The 26039-nt window shown below is 44.5% G+C and overlaps 1 protein-coding gene across 50 annotated transcripts in view; it reads left to right on the top strand.

Moving 5' to 3' along the window:
• The window catches only part of LOC126202976 (collagen alpha-2(IV) chain-like), a 187066-nt gene that overhangs the window by 143070 nt on the left and 17957 nt on the right, over positions 1–26039 (top strand). For 25 of the 50 annotated variants that reach the window (XM_049937121.1, XM_049937140.1, XM_049937156.1 and 22 more), the window contains 7 exons: positions 343–405; positions 14260–14328; positions 17374–17463; positions 20077–20199; positions 22402–23121; positions 23377–24324; positions 24835–24933. In XM_049937121.1, the coding sequence (XP_049793078.1) occupies positions 343–405; positions 14260–14328; positions 17374–17463; positions 20077–20199; positions 22402–23121; positions 23377–24324; positions 24835–24933 (2112 nt within the window). Of the gene's footprint in view, positions 1–342; positions 406–14259; positions 14329–17373; positions 17464–20076; positions 20200–22401; positions 24325–24384; positions 24490–24693; positions 24934–26039 lie in introns of all 50 variants that reach the window. The other 25 variants (XM_049937153.1, XM_049937152.1, XM_049937136.1 and 22 more) reach the window with 25 other exon arrangements.

Below are 26039 nucleotides of genomic sequence, written 5' to 3' on the forward strand. Positions count from 1 at the left end.
TTTAAATCCAGCCTAACATCATCTCTTCTCGGTAACTCTTTCTGTTCCATAGATTCAATTTATTAAATGACTTTAGAATCTATAGCTAAAAGAACTACGTTTAAATGTATACCACTTACGTCAGAAGCGTTAAAGGTAAATAAGTTAATTCTTATTAAATTTAATAATTTAAGCCAAGGTGCTATTTAGTTACCTGCAAATGGCCATCTTGTACCAATACTCGTAAATAAATAATGTAAACTGATTTCTTCCTCACTGTTTCAATAAGACCATGCAAATGCTATGTGAAATGGGTAACTAACAAAATCGCAAAGTGCTAATGCGGACGTTGTTTCCCCCCAGGATACCCGGGAGCACCAGGCCAGAGGCCGCCGTCAGGGCCAGGAGTATATCCAGGCGGACCAGGTAACGTGACCAGCAATTCGAGACGTTCTCATACTGAGTGTAGTTAATAAGTAATGCCAACAACTGAGTCGGTGACTTCGGAAACCACGTGATTTCACAGTTTTCCATAACACGCTTTATGGCATTATTGGGCTTGTCTAGGATCTACATTTTGTGTGTAGAAATCACGATAGTCGAGTGACTCGTCTCGAAAGTGTAGGACCAAGAACATTGTGATGACAACAGAAGCAACATAAGTCAGCTACTCGTGTACTTGCTCCCTCAGTGGGTAGATGGCAGCACTACACTGAGGCTTTGCGCTGCTTACATGTTTTGACGTGCCTTAGTGTACGAAGTGTGGCTAGAAAAAAACCGGACTAGTACTGGTGAAACAATAAAACGAATGCAATAAGGCTGAAAGTCGCGTGGCCTGTCACGTGACTCTCGCTCCGCCTACTGCTCGAGTTTCATCTGCCTCCTGCACTCAGTCTGCCCGTGGCGTCTGTTTTAAGTAGTTGACGTTTTGTCTGTGCGTCGGAAAATGTTGAGTGTACAGAAAGAACAGCGTGTTAACATCGAATTTTGTTTCAAACTAGGAAAATCTGCAAGTGAAATGTTTGTAATGTTACAACAAGTGTACGGCGCTGATTGTTTATCGCGAACACAAGTGTTTTAGTGGTTTAAACGATTTAAAGATGGCCGCGAAGACACCAGCGATGACACTCGCACTGGCAGACCATTGTCAGCAAAAACTGATGCAAACATTGAAAAAATCGGTAAACTTGTTCGACAAGATCGCCGTTTAACAATCAGAGCAGTGTCTGAGATAACAGGAGTTGACAAGGAAAGTGTTAGGCAGATTCTTCATGAAAGTTTCAACATGAACAAAGTGTGTTCAAAAATGGTTCCAAAGTGTCTCACAATTGAATAGAAGGAACGCCGAAGAATGATTTGTTCTGACATCCTGGAAAACATTGAAAGTGATCCCACCTTCTTACAAAATGTTATTACTTGCGATGAATCGCGGTTTTTTACTTACGATCCCGAAACTAAACGCCAATCGATGCATTGGAAAACTCCTGGTTCTCCACGACAAAAAAAAGCACGAATGTCAAAATCGAAATTCAAGGCAATGATGATTGTTTTCTTTTTTTGACATCAAAGGGATTGTGCACATTGATTGGGTACCAGAGGGACAAACAGTGAATCAGCATTACTGCATTAGCGTCCTGGCTACCCTACGTGAGCGAGTACGGAGAAAACGGAACGATTTGTAGAGAAAAAAGTCATGGATCCTTCACCAAGACAATGCCCCAGCTCACAGTGCGTTGTCAGTGAAGACGTTTTTGGCAAAACACAACATTCCCATCTTAGATCATCCACCCTACTCACCTGATTTGGCCCCCTGTGACTTTTTTCTTTTCCCTAAAGTCAAGTCAGCTTTGAAAGGAACTAGATTTGAGACTGTTGAAGCAGTAAAAGAAAAAGCGACGGAAGTAATGTATGGACTTACCGAAAATGATCTGCAGCATTGCTATGAACAGTGGAAAATTCGTATGGAGCGGTGTAGAGACCGAGTAGGAGAGTACATTGAAGGAGATAACATGAAATTGTAAATAATTGTAAATAAATGTTTTTTCCAGCATCAGTCCGGTTTTTTTCTAGCCGCACCTCGTATGCTCGTGCTGCCGTCTGCTCAACTTCCGAGGGCTTCCTTATTCAGCCGTTTAGTTAACAGTATGTGTTGTTGTGAGATAGTTGTGAGATATTTTAAAATGATTTGCACTGGAAGAAGAGACGCTTCAACAAGATACATTATTTTCCCAGTAGATGCTATTCCATTTTGGTAAGAAGAAGAGAGATCTGTAGAAACACCTACATCTACATCTACATGGATACTCTGCAAATCACATTTAAGTGCCTGGCAGAGGATTCATCGAACGACCTTCACAGTTCTCTATTATTCCAATCTCGTACAGCGCGCTGAAAGAACGAACACCTATAACTTTCCGTAGGAGCTCTGATTTCCCTTATTTTATCGTGGTGATCGTTTCTCCCTAGGTATGTCGGGTTCACGAAATATTTTCCCATTCTGAGGAGAAAGTTGGTGATTGGAATTTCGTGAGAAGATTCCGTCGCAGCGAAAAACGACTTTCTTTTAATGACGTCCAGCCCAAATCCTGTATCATTTCAGTGACACTCTCTCCCATGTTTTGCAATAATATAAAACGTGCTGCCCTTCTTTGAACTTTTTCGATGTACTCCGTCAGTTCTATCTGGTAAGGATCCCACACCGCGCAGCAGTATTCTAAAAGATGACGGACGCGCGTAGTGCAGACAGTCTCTTTAGTAGATGTGTCACATTTTCTAAGTGTCCTGCCAATAAAACACAGACTTTGGTTAGCCTTCCCCACAACATTTTCTATGTGTACCTTCCAATTTAAGTTGTTCGTAATTGTAATTTCTAGGTATTTAGTTGAATTTACGGCCTTTAGATTTCATTGATTTATCGTGTAATCGAAGTTTAACGAATTCCTTTTAGCACTCATGTGGACGACCTCACACTGGTGTCCTTAGGTTAGTTAGGTTTAAGTAGTTCTAAGTTCTAGGGGACTGATGACCACAGATGTTAAGTCCCATAGTGCTCAGAGCCATTTGAACGAAACTGCTTGTGACGTTTTTCAGTATCACGCAACACATAATTGTAATAACAGATAAAATGTTAACCTTTCCTTTATATAGGGTCAACTGACACTTTTCGCACCATTCCGATATTTCTTCTAAATCATTTTGCAATTTGTTTTGATCTTCTGATGACTTTATTAGTCGACAGACGACAGCGTCATCTGCAAACACTCTAAGACGGCTGCTCAGATTGTCGCCCAAATCGTTTATATAGATAAGGAACAGTGTGCTCCCTGCCGCCGTTGGATAAGCAGCTGCAGCAGCAAGTCGTATACTCCTAGCTCACTCATTTCTTACATAGTTTAATTCTTAATTTCTTTGAGTGTTTTTGGTACTTGCTTTGTTTGATACATAAATTTCGGGCGTATTATAGTATTTGCGAGTTGTAGCATCGCGTTTTAGTACCTGAATAGTGTAAATTCGCGTAGTCGTTTGTCTTTTGTTTTTGTTTTGAACGGCCAGTGTCGGTTGGTCACAGTCAGTGTGCTCCCTGCCGCCGTTGGATAAGCAGCTGCAGCAGCAAGTCGTATACTCCTAGCTCACTCATTTCTTACATAGTTTAATTCTTAATTTCTTTGAGTGTTTTTGGTACTTGCATTGTTTGATACATAAATTTCGGGCGTATTATAGTATTTGCGAGTTGTAGCATCGCGTTTTAGTACCTGAATAGTGTAAAATCGCGTAGTCTCCTTCCGCTGCCGAGCAGTGTGTCAGCAGTGCGTTAGTAGCAGCATTACTGCATTTACTAGGCAATCTTGTATTTTAATAACCGTTTAAATTTTGTCGATTTGTTTGCGCTCTCTGTAGATTAGTTCAGTCGTTCTTTGCAAAACAGTTTTTAGCATGGATAGGGACTGCAACTGCTGTGTTCGGATGCAGGCTGAGTTGGCATCCCTTCGCTCCCAGCTTCAGGCAGTGTTGGCTTCGGTCACACAGCTTGAGGCTGTTGCCAATGGGCATCACTGTGGGGGTCCGGATGGGGGTTTGTCGGGGACGGCCAGCTCGTCCCACGCATCCCCCGATCGGACTAAGACTGTGGTTGCCCGGGATACTGCCCACATTGAGGCTGATCCCTCACCTGTGGTAGAGTGGGAGGTAGTCTCAAGGTGTGGCAGGGGGCGAAAGACATTCCGGAGGGCTGAACGGAAGGCCTCTCCAGTTTGTCTGACGAACCAGTTTCAGGTTCTGTCTCAGGCTGATACTGATCTTCGGCCTGACATGGCTGCTTGTCCTGTTCCAGAGGTTGCCCCTCAGTCTGCAAGATCCGGGCGGTCGCAGAGGGTGGGCTTACTGGTAGTTGGGAGCTCCAACGTCAGGCGCGTAATGGGGCCCCTTAGAGAAATGGCAGCAAGAGAGGGGAAGAAAACCAATGTGCACTCCGTGTGCATACCGGGGGGAGTCATTCCAGATGTGGAAAGGGTCCTTCCGGATGCCATGAAGGGTACAGGGTGCACCCATCTGCAGGTGGTCGCTCATGTCGGCACCAATGATGTGTGTCGCTATGGATCGGAGGAAATCCTCTCTGGCTTCCGACGGCTATCTGATTTGGTGAAGACTGCCAGTCTCGCTAGCGGGATGAAAGCAGAGCTCACCATCTGCAGCATCGTCGACAGGACTGACTGCGGACCTTTGGTACAGAGCCGAGTGGAGGGTCTGAATCAGAGGCTGAGACGGTTCTGCGACAGTGTGGGCTGCAGATTCCTCGACTTGCGCCATAGGGTGGTGGGGTTTCGGGTTCCGCTGGATAGGTCAGGAGTCCACTACACGCAGCAAGCGGCTACACGGGTAGCAGGGGTTGTGTGGCGTGGACTGGGCGGTTTTTTAGGTTAGATGGCCTCGGGCAAGTACAGAAAGGGCAACAGCCTCAAAGGGTGCGGAGCAAAGTCAGGACATGCGGGGACCAAGCAGCAATCGGTATTGTAATTGTAAACTGTCGAAGCTGCGTTGGTAAAGTACCGGAACTTCAAGCGCTGATAGAAAGCACCGAAGCTGAAATCGTTATAGGTACAGAGAGCTGGCTTAAGCCAGAGATAAATTCTGCCGAAATTTTTACAGAGGTACAGACGGTGTTTAGGAAGGATAGATTGCATGCAACCGGTGGTGGAGTGTTTGTCGCTGTTAGTAGTAGTTTATCCTGTAGTGAAGTAGAAGTGGATAGTTCCTGTGAATTATTATGGGTGGAGGTTACACTCAACAACCGAGCAGGGTTAATAATTGGCTCCTTTTACCGACCTCCCGACTCAGCAGCGTTAGTGGCAGAACAACTGAGAGAAAATTTGGAATACATTTCGCATAAATTTCCTCAGCATGTTATAGTCTTAGGTGGAGATTTCACTTTACCAGATATAGACTGGGACACTCAGATGTTTAGGACGGGTGGTAGGGACAGAGCATCGAGTGACATTATACTGAGTGCACTATCCGAAAATTACCTCGAGCAATTAAACAGAGAACCGACTCGTGGAGATAACATCTTGGACCTACTGATAACAAACAGACCCGAACTTCTCGACTCTGTAAGTGCAGAACAGGGACTCAGTGATCATAAGGCCGTTGTAGCATCCCTGAATATGGAAGTTAATAGGAATATAAAAAAAGGGAGGAAGGTTTATCTGTTTAGCAAGAGTAATAGAAGGCAGATTTCAGACCACCTAACAGATCAAAATGAAAATTTCTGTTCCGACACTGATAATGTTGAGTGTTTATGGAAAAAGTTCAAGGCAATCGTAAAATGCGTTTTAGACAGGTACGTGCCGAGTAAAACTGTGAGGGACGGGAAAAACCCACCGTGGTACAACAACAAAGTTAGGAAACTACTGCGAAAGCAAAGAGGGCTTCACTCCAAGTTTAAACGCAGCCAAAACCTCTCAGACAAACAGAAGCTAAGCGATGTCAAAGTTAGCGTAAGGAGGGCTATGCGAGAAGCGTTCAGTGAATTCGAAAGTAAAATTCTATGTACAGACTTGACAGAAAATCCTAGCAAGTTCTGGTCTTACGTTAAATCAGTAAGTGGCTCGAAACAGCATATCCAGACACTCCGGGATGATGGCATTGAAACAGAGGATGACACGCGTAAAGCTGAAATACTAAACACCTTTTTCCAAAGCTGTTTCACAGAGGAAGACCGCACTGCAGTTCCTTCTCTAAATCCTCGCACAAACGAAAAAATGGCTGACATCGAAATAAGTGTCCAAGGAATAGAAAAGCAACTGGAATCACTCAACAGAGGAAAGTCCACTGGACCTGACGGGATACCAATTCGATTCTACACAGAGTACGCGAAAGAACTTGGCCCCCTTCTAACAGCCGTGTACCGCAAGTCTCTAGAGGAACGGAGGGTTCCAAATGATTGGAAAAGGGCACAGGTAGTCCCAGTCTTCAAGAAGGGTCGTCGAGCAGATGCGCGAAACTATAGACCTATATCTCTGACGTCGATCTGTTGTAGAATTTTAGAACATGTTTTTTGCTCGAGTATCATGTCGTTTTTGGAAACCCAGAATCTACTATGTAGGAATCAACATGGATTCCGGAAACAGCGATCGTGTGAGACCCAACTCGCGTTATTTGTTCATGAGACCCAGAAAATATTAGATACAGGCTCCCAGGTAGATGCTATTTTTCTTGACTTCCGGAAGGCGTTCGATACAGTTCCGCACTGTCGCCTGATAAACAAAGTAAGAGCCTACGGAATATCAGACCAGCTGTGTGGCTGGATTGAAGATTTTTTAGCAAACAGAACACAGCATGTTGTTATCAATGGAGAGACGTCTACAGACGTTAAGGTAACCTCTGGCGTGCCACAGGGAAGTGTTATGGGACCATTGCTTTTCACAGTATATATAAATGACGTAGTAGATAGTGTCGGAAGTTCCATGCGGCTTTTCGCGGATGATGCTGTAGTATACAGAGAAGTTGCAGCATTAGAAAATTGTAGCGAAATGCAGGAAGATCTGCAGCGGATAGGCACTTGGTGCAGGGAGTGGCAACTGTCCCTTAACATAGACAAATGTAATGTATTGCGAATACATAGAAAGAAGGATCCTTTATTGTATGATTATATGATAGCGGAACAAACACTGGTAGCAGTTACTTCTGTAAAATATCTGGGAGTATGCGTGCGGAACGATTTGAAGTGGAATGATCATATAAAATTAATTGTTGGTAAGGCGGGTACCAGGTTGAGATTCATTGGGAGAGTGCTTAGAAAATGTAGTCCATCAACAAAGGAGGTGGCTTACAAAACACTCGTTCGACCTATACTTGAGTATTGTTCATCAGTGTGGGATCCGTACCAGATCGGGTTGACGGAGGAGATAGAGAAGATCCAAAGAAGAGCGGCGCGTTTCGTCACAGGGTTATTTGGTAACCGTGATAGCGTTACGGAGATGTTTAATAAACTCAAGTGGCAGACTCTGCAAGAGAGGCGCTCTGCATCGCGGTGTAGCTTGCTCGCCAGGTTTCGAGAGGATGCGTTTCTGGATGAGGTATCGAGTATATTGCTTCCCCCTACTTATACCTCCCGAGGAGATCACGAATGTAAAATTAGAGAGATTAGAGCGCGCACGGAGGCTTTCAGACAGTCGTTCTTCCCGCGAGCCATACGCGACTGGAACAGGAAAGGGAGGTAATGACAGTGGCACGTAAAGTGCCCTCCGCCACACACCGTTGGGTGGCTTGCGGAGTATGAATGTAGATGTAGATGTAGATGCAAAGAGCCTATTACGCTACCTTGGCGAACGCCAGAAATCACTTCTGTTGTACTCGACGACTTTCCGTCAATTAATACGAACTGTGACCTCTCTGGCAGGAAGTCACATAACCGAGACGGTATTCCATAAGCACGCAATTTCACTACAAGCTGCTTGTGTGGTACAATGTCAAAAGCCTTCCGGAAATCCAGAAATACGGAATCGATCTGAAATCCATTGTCAGTAGCACTCATGCGAGCGAAGAGCTAGTTGCGTATAACAACAACGATGTTTTCTAAACCCATGTTGACTGTGTGTCAATAGACCGTTTTCTTCGAGGTAATTCATTACCTTCGAACACAATATACGTTCCAGAATCCTACTGCATATCGATGTTAATGATATGGGCTTGTAATTAAGTGGATTACTCCTACTACCTTTCTTTAATATTGGTGTGACCTGTGCAACTTTCCAGTCTTTGGCTACGGATCTTTCGTCGGGCGAACGGTTGTATATGATTGTTAAGTATGAAGCTAATGCATCAGCATACTCCGAAAGAAACCTAATTGGTAACGTGTATACGTTACACGAGAGTATAAAGCAACATAATCAATTATGAAGTACATTCTGTTCAAAATTACTTTAGGGTTGACAACTACAGATGTTGAAAAAAATATGGAAACACAGCGACAAATGCATGCTTGAACATAAATCCAGATAGTAGCCAAGCCGGTTGTACCTGACCGCAAACGGCGCCTGTGGAGTATTTTAAACACGTTGCAAGTGTCACATGTGGTCGCAACAGTGTTGTATGTAGTGACTTCGAACGTGGACGAGCTGTTGTTGCTCGCATCCGGAATGGTTCCGTAACCAAGACAGCCTTCAGTACGAAGATTTATACCGCATACGCGAAAAACCTCACAACGCGGACTAAAGTGTGTGCTCAGGGATCGTGACAGGCGTTCATTGAAGAGGGTTGTGACGAAAAGTAAGAGGACAAAAGCTACAAAAGTCACTGGTTTCACGAACCATGTCAGCACCAAAACGAAGAGGAAGAGGGCTCCAAAAGGCGGGAACTGCTGGGCAAGGTGGAAATCTAAATCCATATCTGAGTGATGCAAATCGCCTTAACAGGAAATCATTGTGCGGAAGCTATATAACTTGGTCTATGGAGCTATGGAAGATAGGCGGTTGATCTGATGTATCATTTATTTCACACTATTCCCTCATTTTCTTGAGCTTACGTCCCAAGAATGAATCATGACGAGGGTTCTGTGGAAATTTCGGCAGCCATATCGTGGTATTTGGCTCTAAGCACTATGGGACTTAACATCTGAGGAGATGAGTCCCCTAGACTTATAACTACTTAAACCTAAATAACCTAAGGACCTCACTAAAGTACATGCCCGAGGCAGGATTCGAACCTGCGACCGTAGCAGTTGAGCGGTTCCGGACCGAAGCACCTAGAACCACTCGGCCACAGCGGCCGGCTATCGGGGTGTTTCATGTGCCCCAAGGATAACTTGTAAGGTCGCATAAATGCCAAGGACTAAGTGACTATTTTGGCTGATCCCATGGTACAATTTTTGTTCTCAAATAGTGACGCTGTATTCCAACACGACAAGGTTCGTTTTCACACCACTCGCATCGTCCAAGACAGTTTTTTTTTTTTTTTTTTTAGCTCGAGGATGACTTGTTGCATCTCCGCTGGCCACCAGTCACGATATCTCATTATTATTCAGCTTTTGTCGTCTGTTTAGGAGAGAATGGTGCGTGATCAATATCCAAGTCCATCATCGTTACTTAAACTTACCACTGTTTTGCAGGAAGAATGATATAAACTTACATTGAAAAGCGTACAGGAGTTGTATTTACCCATTACGAGACGATTGGAAACTTCTTTGAACGCCAATGGTCTTCCTTCACCGTATTGGGCATGGTAATGTATTGTGTTTTTGGTGTTTCCATATTTTGTCCACCGCTTGTACAAATTTAGTAGCGGAGTGAGGCTGACGAGCACATATTCAATGAAACCGATGATACCTGTAGATGCGACGATCATCTGCGGTTGCCAGACCTTCATCTAAATGTTCTAAACGCGTGTGAAATCTTATGGGACAACTGCTAAGGTCATCAGTCCCTAAGCTTACACACTACTTAACCTAAATTATCCTAGGGACAAACACACATGCCCATGCCCGAGGGAGGACTCGAACCTCCGCCGGGACCAGCCGCACAGACCTTCATCCGCACCCCTACATTTCCCGCTTGCACTACGTTGCAAGTGGTGCTTCAAGCAGTCTGATGTCTCTGGGATCGTCGTTATTCGCTGAGATTTTGTTCATTTTTATTTCTTACACTTGAAGGGTTAACATTTTATCTGTTATTACAATTATTAGTTGCGTGTTGCGTGATACTGAAAAGCGTCACAAGCAATTTCGTTCAAATGGCTCTGAGAACTATGGGACTTAACTTCTGAGGTCATCAGTCCCCTAGAACTTACAACCGACCTAAGGACATCACACACATCCATGCCCGAGGCGGGATTCGAACCTGCGACCGTAGCGGTAGCGCGGTTCCAAACTGTAGCGCCTAGAACCGCTCGGCCACCCCGGCTGGCAGCAATTTCGTAAGAAGCTATTCAGGGAAAAGTTAGACATCGCTCTCTTGGTCAGGGCACTGCCATTAAGTGGTTTGTCGAGCAAAATGGTTCGCGCGTTACGTGCCTACACTGTCAACAATTGTTCTCGATAATGTTCCTACGTGTTCTTTCGTTGCTGAAAAGACGGCCACCATGCCAAAGCGAAAATATGAGATTATTGGCTTCAGTGCCGAAACGCCGAAGTAAGTGATAAGCTTAAGAAGCTCGAGCTTATGGGATTAATCCGTCTTCTAAACGACGGATCCCCACCTTAATGCTGCCACAATGGCACTGTCATTCCAGCCCAACGTAGTTTAAGTGCCTGGCACAGTTGAATTACATTTTCGTAATAACTGAGTCTGAATGAAGTTCATCTCAACTACTCAGTCTTACCCTTATTCTTCTTTCGCGTGTATCCCTTACCTACATCGGGTCAGCATGTTCATTATTGGATTTGGCAGTATTAGTAGCCGAGCGTGGCCTTCTGGTGTTCCTGTCGCCGTCCATTTTCGTCCGAAATCCTAGTTGTGTATCCCAACAGACTACGTCTAGTGTTTCCTCAAGTGAAAGAGTGGGAACGTTTTCTAAATGTTTGCGAATTGTATAATGGAGCGATTTGTGGATACCAGACTGGTAGTTACGTAGCTGGATGTGGAAAACTGGCTAAAAACAACTTCCTCACTGGCCGGTACACGGGCCCTTGTCGTTAATCCGCCGGGTGGGTATTCCATCCGAGGTCGTCGCATCTCCCCGAATTCCGAAAGTGGAGAGTTAACGCACGCGGCTTTCCGGGCAGGTGCTCTCATCACACTAAAGAAATTGCTCTCACTGTCCGCATTACAACTGTTGAAAAACTGAAGACGTGTAATTTGTATCACTCTTCTTCTTCCTGCCGAACCCTTAAGTCTCTTCAGCTCAATTACCAGGCGTAATTTTTTTGTTACGCTGCAAAAATGTAGAAATTTTGCTCAGAGAACATATTGATGGATTAATTACAAACATTGCACTCTATTTCATGCAATAAAACCAAACAGGCCGTCCCTGAGGTTTTCACGCTACGCGCAAGCGCAGCATCACGCATCATGTTTAACTCATATTATCTCGTGTTAGGGATCTCAGGCAGAATTTCGGTTTGGAGAAAATGAAAATTTGACACATTCTTAATAATTCGCACGCATAATGTGTTCACCGAAATTCAGTAACAAAATAAGTTTCCCGCATGTCGAAAATTCAGTAACGAGTTTGAACGAGTTGAATGAAATGTAAGAATACGCGTGTGTTCTGTACAGGACGTGGTCTCTCTTCTCCACGTCTTCACATGTTCAGTCCTAGAGTAATTTTGAACATACTGTAAGTGTCAGTAATAAAATTCGAATCCCTACACGTCTGGATTTTGATCACTGGAGGAAAGCCTACTGCAAAACATATCCTGCAGTGTTGAATATCCATCGAGTACACACATGGAATTTCTGTACTATTCACAACACAGCGAACCTGTATCTATCGTGAAGGTCGTTCATGCTTTAGTGTAGAATTCATTCAGCTTCCGTAAGCTGTAGAAACTTCAGCACACCATGCCTCCTTGATCTGTTCCAGTGAACAACAGAGGTTGGAGGATCCCAAGAAGTTGTTGGCTACATATCCCACAAACCGCAATATTTATGAAAATGTCTTCCAGTAGTCACTATAGATGTTGATGTTTCTTGAATTTAGCTCTCTCACATGACGATTTTTGCATCATTTCTCCTACTGTAGACAATTTTCGTTGCGTTGCTTTGTATGTTATCTTACTTATATCCAGTGTTTTCATAAAAGTTTTGAAAATGTCATGTGTTCTGTAACATATACATTTTTGTTTTTCATGTGAAAAATACAATTACCTACTTTGATGATGAAACATACTTTTTCCTCATAGTATGGCTAGTTCTTTGTATAATTACAGTTTATTTCATGCGGAAACAACTAAGTTTTTCCGTATTTTGATTTTGGAAACTGCAATTGAAACTGAATTCAGAAATTTAACGCACCGTTGTGGTTCCATGTATAACAGGATAATATTTAAAGAAAACTGAAATTTGTTCTTGATTTGGAACGAATATAAGGTTTTCCCCTCTCCAATGAGATTACAAAAACGTGAAACATTTCTGTTCTGTTATCACCAATTCAGTTACAACCAGGAGAGGACCTACTGGAGAGAACTTTTTGTTAGAGAGTCAGCGCTTGTAGTATCTTTGCAAAACCAAGAGTTCGGCTCAGCAAGCGAACTTTTGACGTCAAATCCTATGTTTTCCATATCGCTGACTTCTAGGCAGAGCACAGACAATACATAGTTTACCAGTACATTTGATTACAGTGGGGTAGATCATTGATGGCAGAAACAAACAATACCATCCAAGCTTGCGCCTGCTGGTAGGATGTCAGGAGTTTCGATCAAAATAGGTAATCAACGAGTGAAGAGAAAAGCAGTTTGTAGTTACCTTGGTATAAATGTCAATTGGAAACAGAACATTCCGACGCAAGCAGAAATCGTCTGCTAAAGAGGCGTTTAAATCCTCAGCAAAGTACACGCAATCGGCTAAAGAAGCTTTCAGCTGTCTCCAAGCATAATACGAACACACCACAATGCAACTCTTCAAAAATGGTTCAAATGGCTCTGAGCACTATGGGACTCAACTGCTGAGGTCATTAGTCCCCTAGAACTTAGAACTAGTTAAACCTAACTAACCTAAAGACATCACAAACATCCATGCCCGAGGCAGGATTCGAACCTGCGACCGTAGCGGTCTTGCGGTTCCAGACTGCAGCGCCTTTAACCGCACGGCCACTTCGGCCGGCACAATGCAACTCTCTTTGCTATAACAGGTTATGGGCAAAGTGTATGGGCTCACATAGCCATAATGGTGAAAATAACACGGTACCTTCGGCGACCACAGAGTATATTCCTGTGCCTCGAAGACGCGTACAGAACACCAACAGAGACGCTTCTGGCATTGCTAAACATATGACCAGTAAACCTAGCAGTAAGAAAGACTAGCTCAAAAATCTCTAACGAAAGAGATACTGCCTACAAGAAGAAGGAAATAAAGGAGTGTGTCGTTCTCCCAGTACCGTCTGATTTGATGCTGTTACACTCTATTACCTTTATTTTACCTTTGTTAATATTCCTATCGTTCCAGTATAAGTTTCGTTCAACCGACGTTCCAGTTCCTTTACCGTCACCGACGAATTGGAGTACGTAGACAAATTTTAGTATCTATTACTTACGGACGGCTTACAACCGAGTATGACAGAGCTGAGGGCACCGTTCTTTGCAGAGACCGCTCACATTAACATATTTTTCTTATTACTATTCCTCTTTCTCTCTCTCTATCTCTCTTCCTCATCTGCTTTACCTATTCTATTTTCCTTTGTAGCACAGTATTATTTTGAAATATCCAGTATGTTACTAGATGGTAATTAATAAGCAAAACATGAGCTATTGTATAACCTACAAAACAGAAGAAAAAGAAACAATAAATAAATAAGTAACTTTGTATGTGGTTTATGACGCACTGCCTCAAACAATGATCGTAGCCAGTATGCGACCTCACGATTAATTGGTGGAGCTCGTCACGATAGCAAAAAATGTCTCTACGTCTGAGCGGGAGTGTAGAGAGGTGCCAACAGCACAACCACGCTAGACTGAGACTCGTCCCTAAGGAATCAAAATAGTCACTCTGTGATATGACCAGGAGCGAAATTATGAGGCAGCGTCAAACATTTCTGACCCTTCTGCTTGATATGTAGGAGGTTATCATTTGTTATCATTTAATCTTGTGATACTGTTAGACCACCTTTCTAATTACGATGTTCATGCCGCAGGATACCCAGGCGGAGTTCCAGGAGGATACCCAGGATACCCCGGCGCTCCAGGGCTTCCAGGAGCACCAGGTAATGACAGACCGCTATGATCGTACATGCTTGCTCGTGTCACCCCACGATGTACTACCGACTACTAATGCTCCTCGTCGCCTTACATCTGACCCTTACACTCAGTACTTGTCCACACATATCTAAGAAAGGATGACGACTTCCTCCCTAGTCTCACGTCAATATAGATATGGCTGTTTTAATAATTTCATACGTTGTAGCTGGCTTCCGTTTCTGTCGAACAGTCACGATTTCACTTATCTCTGTGGGTACTCATACGGATAATAGGATAATCCAGTGAAGGCAGTTTAATTTTAGAACAAGAGTAATGATGACGTAAATATTTTTCTGTATTTCGTGAAGACTGATAAAAATGAAATATAGATGATTATGTTGAAAGTTAAAAGTAGTATAATCTTGGAAAAGCTCTTAACAAGATACAGATTTCTAAGAATAATTAAATGAATAGTCAGGGAATGGAAGTTCAGCATCTCTATTGGTTTCATCGTCTTACAGTCACACAACTGTCACACTAAAATAGTATGTGGAAAGTCCCATTTGATACATACATAGACATGATTAATACGACTTGAACTGGGTCAGTAAAATGATAAAATTATTAATTACATTTACATAGCTACCCGACAAATATAAGTAATTTATTGGTGCAATGCAGCTTACAATGTGGTATCTGTACGAAAAAGTCATATCCAGTCTTTCTAACTCTCGTAGACTGAATTGTGGTTTCAGTATAGATTATTTTAATTTTATAGGTGGAGCGGAGAGGAAGAGGTGTAAGTGGAAAGGCTGACAAGTATTCATCATTGGGTTATTACGATCGCTCGGTAGAGTGTATTACTGTCACAGGCTGCCGAGATTTAAGTCAGTTGGTATAATTACAGCGCTAACGTAATCATCTTCTTAAGTTCTTAAAGCAACGTTACCTGACATCGTAATCGGACCAAGCTATACTCCAGTAAAATTGCTAAATTTCTTCTCAGCACGTGAAACGATGTTGGTTAGTACCGTTCTGACTCACAAGATCTTTTTCAAACTTTCATTAACATACGAAGAGCGTTGCCGTCATTGAGAAAGTCTCTAACCAGACCTTGACTTTACTGTCGACGGACGTTCATCTCTAATACTTCTTCTGCGGCTTCAAGGCTACTTTTTAGTTCCCTTCATAGAAATAGCATTATTTGCCAACTGTTCAGATTGTTTTCACCTACTGATTCATCAGTCAGACACGTTACCACATTTACTCAGTAAGTTTGAGTGGAATTTCCGAGAGCTTTAAGATGCGCTGCATTGTACAGTGGATGTATTCGCTAACATGAACAATGAAGAGACAAAAAAATCTGGTACACATGCCTAATATCGTGTAGGGCCCTCGCGAACACGCAGAAGTGCCGCAGTACGACGTGGCATGGACTCTACTAATGTCTGAAGTAGTGCTGGATTGAATTGACAGCATGAATCCTGCAGGGCTGTCCATAAATTGTAATAGTACACGATGAGGGAGATGTCTTCTGAACAGCACGTTGCAAGGCATCCCACATATCCCCAAAAATGTTCATGTCCTGGGACTTTGGTGGCCAGCAGAAGTGTTTAAACTCAGGAGAGTGTTCTTGGAGCCACTCTGTACCAATTCTGGATATGTGGGGTGTCACATTGTCCTGCTGGAAATGCCCTAGTCCGTCGGAATGCACAACGGACATGAATGGATGCAGGTGATCAGAAAGGATGCTTACGTACGTGTCACCTGTCAGACTCGTATCTAGACGTATCAGGGGGTCATATATCAGTCCAGCTGCATATGCCCCACACCATTACAGAGCCTCCACCAACTTCAACAGTCCCTTGCTGATGTGCAGAGTCCATGGATTCGTGAGGTTGTCTCCATACCCGATACAATTTGAAACGATACTGGTCCGACGAGGCAGCATGATTCCAGTCATCAACAGTCCAATGTCGGTGTTGACGGGCCAGGGCGAGGAGTAAATCTTTGTGTCGTGCAGTCATCAAGAGTACACGAATGGGCCTTCGGGTCCGAAAGCCCATATCGCTGATTTTCGTTAAATGGTTTCCACGCTGACACTCGTTGATGGTCCAGCACTGAAATCCGCAGCAGTTTGCGGAAGGGTTGCGCTTCTGTCACTCTGAACGATTCTCTTCAGTCGTCGTTGTTCCCGTACTTTCAGAATGTTTTTCCGGCCTCAGCGATGTCGTAGATTTGATGTTTTACCGGATTTCTGATATTCACGGTACACTCGTGAAATGGTCGTACGGGAAAATCCCCAGTTCATCGCTATCTCGGAGTTGTTGAGTCCCATCGCTCTTGCGCCGACTATAACACTACGTTCAAAGTCACTTAAATCCTGATAACCTGTTTGAAACGCTTGTAGGGAAGTTGATGGGCAGGTTGTATTGAGACATAAATTTAAGAAAAAAATTCGATACGTTCTGCCGTTTCTAAGTGATTTAACTTTGAAATTAGCCAGTCGGGGCGTCGATCGCTCGTATTCAAACGGGCTGCCAGGAGAGGTGTTGACCTACTAGTGCTTTGTTTGGTCAGCTGAAACTTTAATTTGCTCCCGCGGCTACCGTATTGGCTAACTTCAGTGCTAAATAACTTGGAAACGGTGCAACGTATTGAACTTTTTTCTTAACATTTAAGTCTCAGTGCAACCTGTCCTGCAACATTCCCACAAGCGTTTCAGACATTTTCTGAGCACCCTGTAGATGTCATATAGAACTAAATGATAGACGAACACCAGAAACTCATAGTGTGAGTTTAACAAACACAAATGTATAGAATTAACGTAAATGACTGTTCGTGACTATCTGCGTAGCTCCTTTCCTGCATTTCCTTCATTGTGGCGCTAGATTCGGATGAAATGTATTCACAGTTCCTTATTATGTTGTTTTTATCTCCAACAGATGTCTGCGCTCCATACCGTTTCGCCCTTTTGTCGTGCTTTTTTATGAATCATGAACGTTTTTAATGCTATAAAAATACAGTTCGCTTCCTGAAGCTATAATGACTGACTCACCTCGGCGTTTCAGGTTACCCAGGAGGACCGGGACAGAAGCCTCCCACAGGACCTGGCGGATACCCCGGAGCACCAGGACAACCAGGAGCACCAGGCCTTCCAGGTCAGTACAGGACAACCCCAGGGCACACTTCCAATACACCACGACCTCCACCTGTAAAACTGACGTGCACAAGCCTCGACTGTCACCTGGAGCAGCGATTCCACTTGACTAGGAGGGCGATTTTGTGTTCAAATGATGTGGAAAGTTAAGGAAATAAAATAAATTTCTTCCTCCTAGAACATCAACATGAAACGTTCCTGTCGTCCGTGCCTATGAACTTCCATTGCGTCGCGCTCAATCATACACGCAGCCGCGGAGAGAATCCACGAGCTACTTATGATACGCAAAGTGCAAAAAATTTCGCAACACTCCTCGGATTTAATTGGAAACGTCTATTGGCAGAACTGGATGATTCTCTTTACTGCTACACATGTAAAAACCAATAATTTTGAGTCACATTAGAAGTGCACCAAGGTTCGGCCTTATCAGCACTGCTGTTCATTCTTGTGACGGACACTGTCTCAGCAAATCTGCACATGACACTACCATGGACACTTCTCTGTGCTTAGTCATGTTGGCTGAGGAGAACAAGTGCCAAAGACAAAAATGGATCGACCGACTTTCGCGATACGGCCTGCTGCTCATCTTAAAGAAAACTGAGTACATGGCATCTGATCGATGAGAAGTTGGGACCAACAGCGCTGACGGAGATCTACTAGGACTAATAAAATCAAAGTACCTCGGTTCTAAAACCTGTAACGATGTCAAGAGTACAGACGAGGTCAATGCAAAGATGCAGGCAGCGTATGAAGTGGTGAAAGACAAAAGGATCATGGGTCATCTAAAGTCAAAGATCTACCAGACTGCCATCCATCCCATCGCTCTCTACAGCGCAGACTGTTGACCAATTCCAAAAGAAGCAGAACGACATCTGGGAGTCATGGAGACGAAGTTGCTTAGACAGATTGGTGACATCACGTTTCGAGCTGTACTATCACGAAACGTTTTGAGGTCGTGCCGAGTGTGAAGAAATTGCGAGAAAGCTGTCTGTGATGGTTCGGACATGTGCAGTGCGCAGAGGACGAAACTACAACAAATTCAGCGAAGACAGTGGAACTGCACTCTGAAGGTTGTAAGTTTTCATCCAGATATGGCTCACGTTCGAACAAAATGGAGAGAGCGAATCCAGTCAGCGAACAAACGCTAAGGGAAAATAAGAAGACTGCTATACACGCAAAGTCAGTCTAAATAAGGGTCGCCTACCTCATTTTGAGCAGCGAGATAGCGTTCAACTTCCCATCACTCTAAGGGCAATAAGAAAGCTCTGTAGCAATTCAATTACCTTCTGGCAGGATTCCGAGATCCGACCACTCGACTGAAATATTGTCCCCGCTAACGGATCAGTACACCGCAACCAACTGGTCCCTAACAACTCCCGTCGGTAGTCTCCACGTAACAAAACAACAATAGACTCCAGTGTCAGTAAAGGAGAAAGTCGCACAAAAATTAACGCTGGTCATGTCCGTCACTCCTACCAGCACTACCTCTATCTAGCCAATGGCTCCGGGCTGTGCTCTGAGGACTGTTTTTATCAAAGAGGCCACGCTCACTGACCCGCAACACTAGCCTAGAAAAACCGGGAAGTGCCTCAGCAGAATTCGACACCCGCGCTCGGGAACGCATTTTCATTTTGCAGGCTTTTCGTGCCGGCAAATCAACCCCTCTCATCACGGGGGAATACTAGCTCCAGAATTGGGAAATGCTAAACACTTCAGCAGACGAACCCTGCCCAAGAGAGCCACGACTTGACACCTCAAATCCACGAGCGCCAACGGACGAGTCTTCCATTTCGCGAGCTTCCCAGAACGAATCGTCAATATTCAGGAATATGACAGTAATGGTCACTGGAAGCAGTGACCTCTAGTAAACATGGGCTTTAAAACGGGTACCTTAAGAGTTTTAGACCACCTCTTCATCTTCAATACTGCGAAACAAATCTCCTCTACTGTAAGCTCTTTGCTTTCCATATTTTGGTAAGAGGTAGTATGGACCAAGACAAGAAAAATTGTCCAGTACACATGGGCTCTAAAATACATTTCTTAAAAGCTATGAGCACTTGTTCAGTAGAAGGGATGAATTTCACTGCCGATAGCTCTTAATGTACGCACTATAGAGCCCATACTTACTGGATTTTTTCCTTGTTTTGGTTCATACTATCATCTCAAAAAATATATAGAGAAAAGAGCTTGCAGTGGAAGACATTTGTTTCACACTGTCACACCTCTTAATATTGACCATTCCTCCTGCAACACACCTTATTATTACTATCATATACTATTATTCCTGTTCCAAACTCATCTTTCGTGTCTTCAATAGACTCATGACAGCTAATCAGCTCTAGTGGTAAGTTGCATGACTGTATTACACTATTATCGACGGAACATCTTACTAGATATTCATTGCATTTTTGCTACATATGGTAAATGCTTGTCTGTGTACTTTATACTCTTAGAACTTCACCTAGTATCACATTACGCATTCAAAAGCTTTCCTTGTATCCACGAGTATTCTGATTATCCTTCCACAAATTACTAAGGGTAAAGTGAGAAATTCCTGCTGTTGACCAAAGACAGTACCAGAAAACTAAGGATTTTCTCCCTCCTACTGACGCAGGTGTACCAGGACAGCCGGGACAGAGGCCTCCATCAGGACCTGGAGGATATCCAGGAGGATATCCAGGCGGATCCCCAGGCTACCCGGGAGCTCCAGGAGGTCCAGGCGCACCAGGAACACCAGGTAAGCTGAGAAATAGCAGTAGAATTACGTAACGAAATGTAAGGCGTGTGACATAGGGAAATGATGCAGCATTTTTAATTCTAAGGTTTTCTGGACGGGGTCGTTTGATGACTGTCGTTGTTATAGTCCTCAAGCGAATAATATGGTCAGACTAAATAAGCGATAAAGTAATAAATAAAGGTTTGATGCAGTTCTCCGCGCTACGATATCCTGTGTAAACTTCTTCATGTCCTGCAACCTACATCCATCTGAACCTGTTTGCTGTATTCGTCCCTTGATCTCCTTCTATAATTTTTACCCTGCACACTATCCTTCATTACTAAACTGATGATTCCTTGATGCCTCAGGATGTGTCCTATGAACTGTGCTCTACTATAATTAAGTTTTACCATAAATTTCTGTATTTCCCCAATTCGATTCAGAACCTTCTCATTAGACACTCAATCTACCCATCTAAGCTTCAGCATTCTTCTGCAGCACCACATTTCAAAAGCTTCTGTTCTCTTCTTTTCTGAACAGCTTATCGTCTACGTTTCACTTTCGCTGATGGTTGCACTCCAGACAAACAGCTCCAGAAAAGATCTCCTAACACTAAAAGTCCTATTTTTTAGAAATGGATTTCTTTCTATTGTCAGTCTCCATTTAATATCATCTCTACTTCGTTCAACATCAGTTACTTTTTTCCCTCACATTCTCCTGATTTAATTTGAATAAATTTCATTACCCCTATTTTACTTTTTTTAATGTTCATTTTCCAGCCTCTTTTCAACAGCTCTTCCAGGTCCACTGCTGCCTCTGACAGAATTACAGTGTCATCGGGAGATTTTAAAGGTTTCATTTCTTCCACATGAACTATAATTTCCTCTCCATGTCTCTCCTTGGTTTCTTGTACTGATTCCTGAATGTATGTGTTGTGTCGTTATTTTTTTCTTTTTCTTTTAAATTTGTTTTGAATGTATGTGGATGCAAAAAAAATTATAACGCCCTTATAACTTCAATGCGCCAAAAATCGTACAGAAGCCAATCAGTCCAGTGTAAATGAGACGCTTGTCAAATGCAGTTGGTTTGTTTATGATGCCTCCGAAACACATGTTTTCATTATGTTATGCGTTATGAAAATTTCAAAAAAATTTCACTGTACGAAAAGCTACTGTAACCTCAAACAGGGTAAAGTGAGTAATTCCTGCTCTTAACACAAAGACAGTACGAGAAAACTAAGGATCTCCCCACTTCTACTGACGCAGGTGTACCAAGACAGCCGGACAGAGGCCTCCATCTGCAGGTTTTTTTTTTTGGGTGGGGGGGGGGGGAATATTCAATGAATTGTCGCAGAATTGATCGGTTAATGCTGTTAATAATAATAAGAAACTGAATCAGCGAGGAACAGTTAACAAAATCTAAATTTCATTTACAAAACTAAAGGCCATCATAATTGCTTTCCCATTTACGTTTCCTTGACTGTCAATAATACAATGACTGTCACAAGTAAATGCACAACAAAACATAAGTAACAAATAAAAAAAGAAAATATTTTCCTATGTGATTTGTTCATAGAAAGCTAATGTAACTGATGTTTAATATGCAGAAATAACAATACCAAATAATACTTTTTAGAGTAACAAATTGCAGGAATCCGAGGTCTGATGTGTTCGACTCGTTCAGAACTACAACACAACACAGATCAGGCCACGCAACTGATCACAGAGTTCTTAACATTCAGACTAGTTTGTATACAGAGCCTGTGATACACCAAGACATTAAACCACCCGGTTCACTCCGCTGCCAGGGCGCCCATATTATGATTGTTCTCACAGCAAATATAAGACATCGTTCAGTCCCTCCTCTGACCGACTGCGCATTTCCTAATAGTAATACGTTTCTGGACCAGTTAATTAGACCATTTTTTTCTTGTTTCGATAAGACACTCTGCATATACGTTTTACACACTATGTATTTTTATGCAGAGTACTGCAAATGGAAATGGTACAGAACACGACATTACAAAGAAAAATTCAATTTCTTTAACAAAACTTGTTTTTCATTTTGCTATACAGTTTTTCAACTAGGAGTAAATTAAATTCACACACCACAAAAGAAGAAAAAATTATTCTGTTTAAAAATAAATAAAACTACAAAGAGTACAATTATAACAAGTTGCAACATGATGATGTGTTTGAAAATTATGTTTACTTTTGTCAATAGGTGTGCCAGGTAAGCCTGGAACACCAGGGACACCAGGCTACCCTGGAGGTCCGGGTTATCCAGGGGGAAGACCGCCAGCAGGAGGAGAACCAGGAGGATACCCAGGTGGACCAGGTGCACCAGGAGCACCAGGCTACCCAGGAGCACCAGGATTACCAGGAGGAAGGCCACCATCGGGAGGAGGACCAACTGCACCAGGAGGCTACCCAGGTCAACCAGGTAGACCAGGAACACCAGGAACACCTGGAGCACCTGGATTACCAGGGACACCAGGAGGACCAGGATATCCAGGAGGAAGACCACCTACAGGTGGTGGACCCACAGCACCAGGAGGATACCCAGGTGGTCCAGGTGCACCAGGAGCACCAGGCTACCCAGGGGCACCAGGAGCACCTGGGGTACCAGGATTGCCAGGAGGAAGGCCACCATCAGGAGGAGGACCAACTGCACCAGGTGGCTACCCAGGTCAACCAGGTAGACCAGGAACACCAGGAACACCTGGAGCACCTGGATTACCAGGGACACCAGGAGGACCAGGATATCCAGGAGGAAGACCACCTACAGGTGGTGGACCCACAGCACCAGGAGGATACCCAGGTGGTCCAGGTGCACCAGGAGCACCTGGCTACCCAGGGGCACCAGGAGCTCCTGGGGTACCAGGATTGCCAGGAGGAAGGCCACCATCAGGAGGAGGACCAACTGCACCAGGAGGCTATCCAGGTCAACCAGGTAGACCAGGAACACCAGGAACACCTGGAGCACCTGGATTACCAGGGACACCAGGAGGACCAGGATATCCAGGAGGAAGACCACCTACAGGTGGTGGACCCACAGCACCAGGAGGATACCCAGGTGGTCCAGGTGCACCAGGAGCACCAGGCTACCCAGGGGGACCAGGAGCACCTGGTATACCAGGATTGCCAGGAGGAAGGCCACCATCAGGAGGAGGACCAACTGCACCAGGTGGATATCCAGGACAACCAGGTAGACCAGGAACACCAGGAACACCTGGAGCACCTGGATTACCAGGGACACCAGGAGGACCAGGATATCCAGGAGGAAGACCACCTACAGGTGGTGGACCCACAGCACCAGGAGGATACCCAGGTGGTCCAGGTGCACCAGGAGCACCTGGCTACCCAGGGGCACCAGGAGCTCCTGGGGTACCAGGATTGCCAGGAGGAAGGCCACCATCAGGAGGAGGACCAACTGCACCAGGAGGCTATCCAGGTCAACCAGGTAGACCAGGAACACCAGGAACACCTGGAGCACCTGGATTACCAGGGACACCAGGAGGACCAGGATATCCAGGAGGTAGACCACCTACAGGTGGTGGACCCACAGCACCAGGAGGATACCCAGGTGGTCCAGGTGCACCAGGAGCACCAGGCTACCCAGGGGCACCAGGAGCACCTGGGGTACCAGGATTGCCAGGAGGAAGGCCACCATCAGGAGGAGGACCAACTGCACCAGGTGGCTACCCAGGTCAACCAGGTAGACCAGGAACACCAGGAACACCTGGAGCACCTGGATTACCAGGGACACCAGGAGGACCAGGATATCCAGGAGGAAGACCACCTACAGGTGGTGGACCCACAGCACCAGGAGGATACCCAGGTGGTCCAGGTGCACCAGGAGCACCAGGCTACCCAGGGGCACCAGGAGCACCTGGGGTACCAGGATTGCCAGGAGGAAGGCCACCATCAGGAGGAGGACCAACTGCACCAGGTGGCTACCCAGGTCAACCAGGTAGACCAGGAACACCAGGAACACCTGGAGCACCTGGATTACCAGGGACACCAGGAGGACCAGGATATCCAGGAGGAAGACCACCTACAGGTGGTGGACCCACAGCACCAGGAGGATACCCAGGTGGTCCAGGTGCACCAGGAGCACCAGGCTACCCAGGGGCACCAGGAGCACCTGGGGTACCAGGATTGCCAGGAGGAAGGCCACCATCAGGAGGGGGGCCAACAGCACCAGGTGGCTACCCAGGTCAACCAGGTAGACCAGGAACACCAGGAACACCTGGAGCACCTGGATTACCAGGGACACCAGGAGGACCAGGATATCCAGGAGGAAGACCACCTACAGGTGGTGGACCCACAGCACCAGGAGGATACCCAAGTGGTCCAGGTGCACCAGGAGCACCTGGCTACCCAGGGGCACCAGGAGCACCTGGGGTACCAGGATTACCTGGAGGAAGGCCACCATCAGGAGGAGGACCAACTGCACCAGGAGGCTATCCAGGTCAACCAGGTAGACCAGGATCACCAGGAACACCGGGAGCACCTGGATTACCAGGGACACCAGGAGGACCAGGATATCCAGGAGGAAGACCACCTACAGGTGGTGGACCCACAGCACCAGGAGGATACCCAGGTGGTCCAGGTGCACCAGGAGCACCAGGCTACCCAGGGGCACCAGGGGCACCTGGGGTACCAGGATTACCTGGAGGAAGGCCACCAACAGGAGGAGGACCAACTGCACCAGGAGGATACCCAGGTGGCCCAGGCATTCCAGGAGCTCCAGGTGAGTAATTTCCATATAACTCAGAAATATTTGTAGTATTTAATAGCATCGTAGCTCTTGAGGGCTTGCTTGACCCTTGTTAATGTCTAGTTTAGATGGAGTGTAGCCAATAACAGTTGCAGTATTTATAATGCATTATTCTCAGGCATATTCATGCTATTTTTATCTTGTAGTTTCATTGTGTAGACTCGTTCCGTAGGAGGCTGGTTGCGTAATTACATTTGATTCGCTGTATAAATCAAAATTTTGAGTACTAGGTAAGAATGGAAACATGTAGCTGCACAGCAATTTACGTTATGGTAATTTTCTTAGATCAGTCAATTGCAAAGTCTACTGGAGCTTTCAATATTTTTTTCGATTGGCGTCCTGGGCTTTGCAGGTAGTATTGTTGCCCATTGAAGTTGTGGTCGAAGGTTCGATTTTCACAGCAGTTGTACATAAATTGCAGTAGTTTACAGTAAAAACTCCTTTTTGACGCTGCATATTAATTTTTATTTTATTTATTCACCCAGCAGTGTTTCGCCTTTTTATAAACGCATTTTCAGTGGGTGTCTTGTTATATTATACGATTTTTTCGTTGTCACTTATTGGTTACAGATTTAAAACAGTTCATGTAATTTGCGTGGTAGAATGGAAACTTACGTACAGATCAGCGTCTAATTGATTATTAGCAAATCGAGAAGCTTCTTCTCATGTGGAAAGTCGAGTGAAAGTCTCATTTGCTTCGGGCAGTGACTGTCTGTTCGTAACATAACACTTTAACTGCCCTTTTCTGCGTTTTCTGTGTCGTTTATAAAAGTGTTCGCTAGAGCACCTTACACTGGATATCCAAGAAGATTGTCTACCAATGGACTCTGCAGTGTCAGGAGTCAATAAACAATACCAACACAATCACAAACAACACAAAAAACTCCTCAGAAACAACCACACAATGACAGAACAACAACGACACAAAGAACACATCACAACGAGAAAAAAGATTCAAGATGGTACACAACGACATATAAGCACAGACTCTCACAAAAACTAACTACATTTTTGAAAGAAAAGGCTTAAACATAGCATGCAAAACAGACAACGCCGTCGAAAAACATATTCCAAAAATA

Source organism: Schistocerca nitens, chromosome 9 (genome assembly GCF_023898315.1).
Source record: "Schistocerca nitens isolate TAMUIC-IGC-003100 chromosome 9, iqSchNite1.1, whole genome shotgun sequence".
Taxonomy (NCBI): domain Eukaryota; kingdom Metazoa; phylum Arthropoda; class Insecta; order Orthoptera; family Acrididae; genus Schistocerca; species Schistocerca nitens.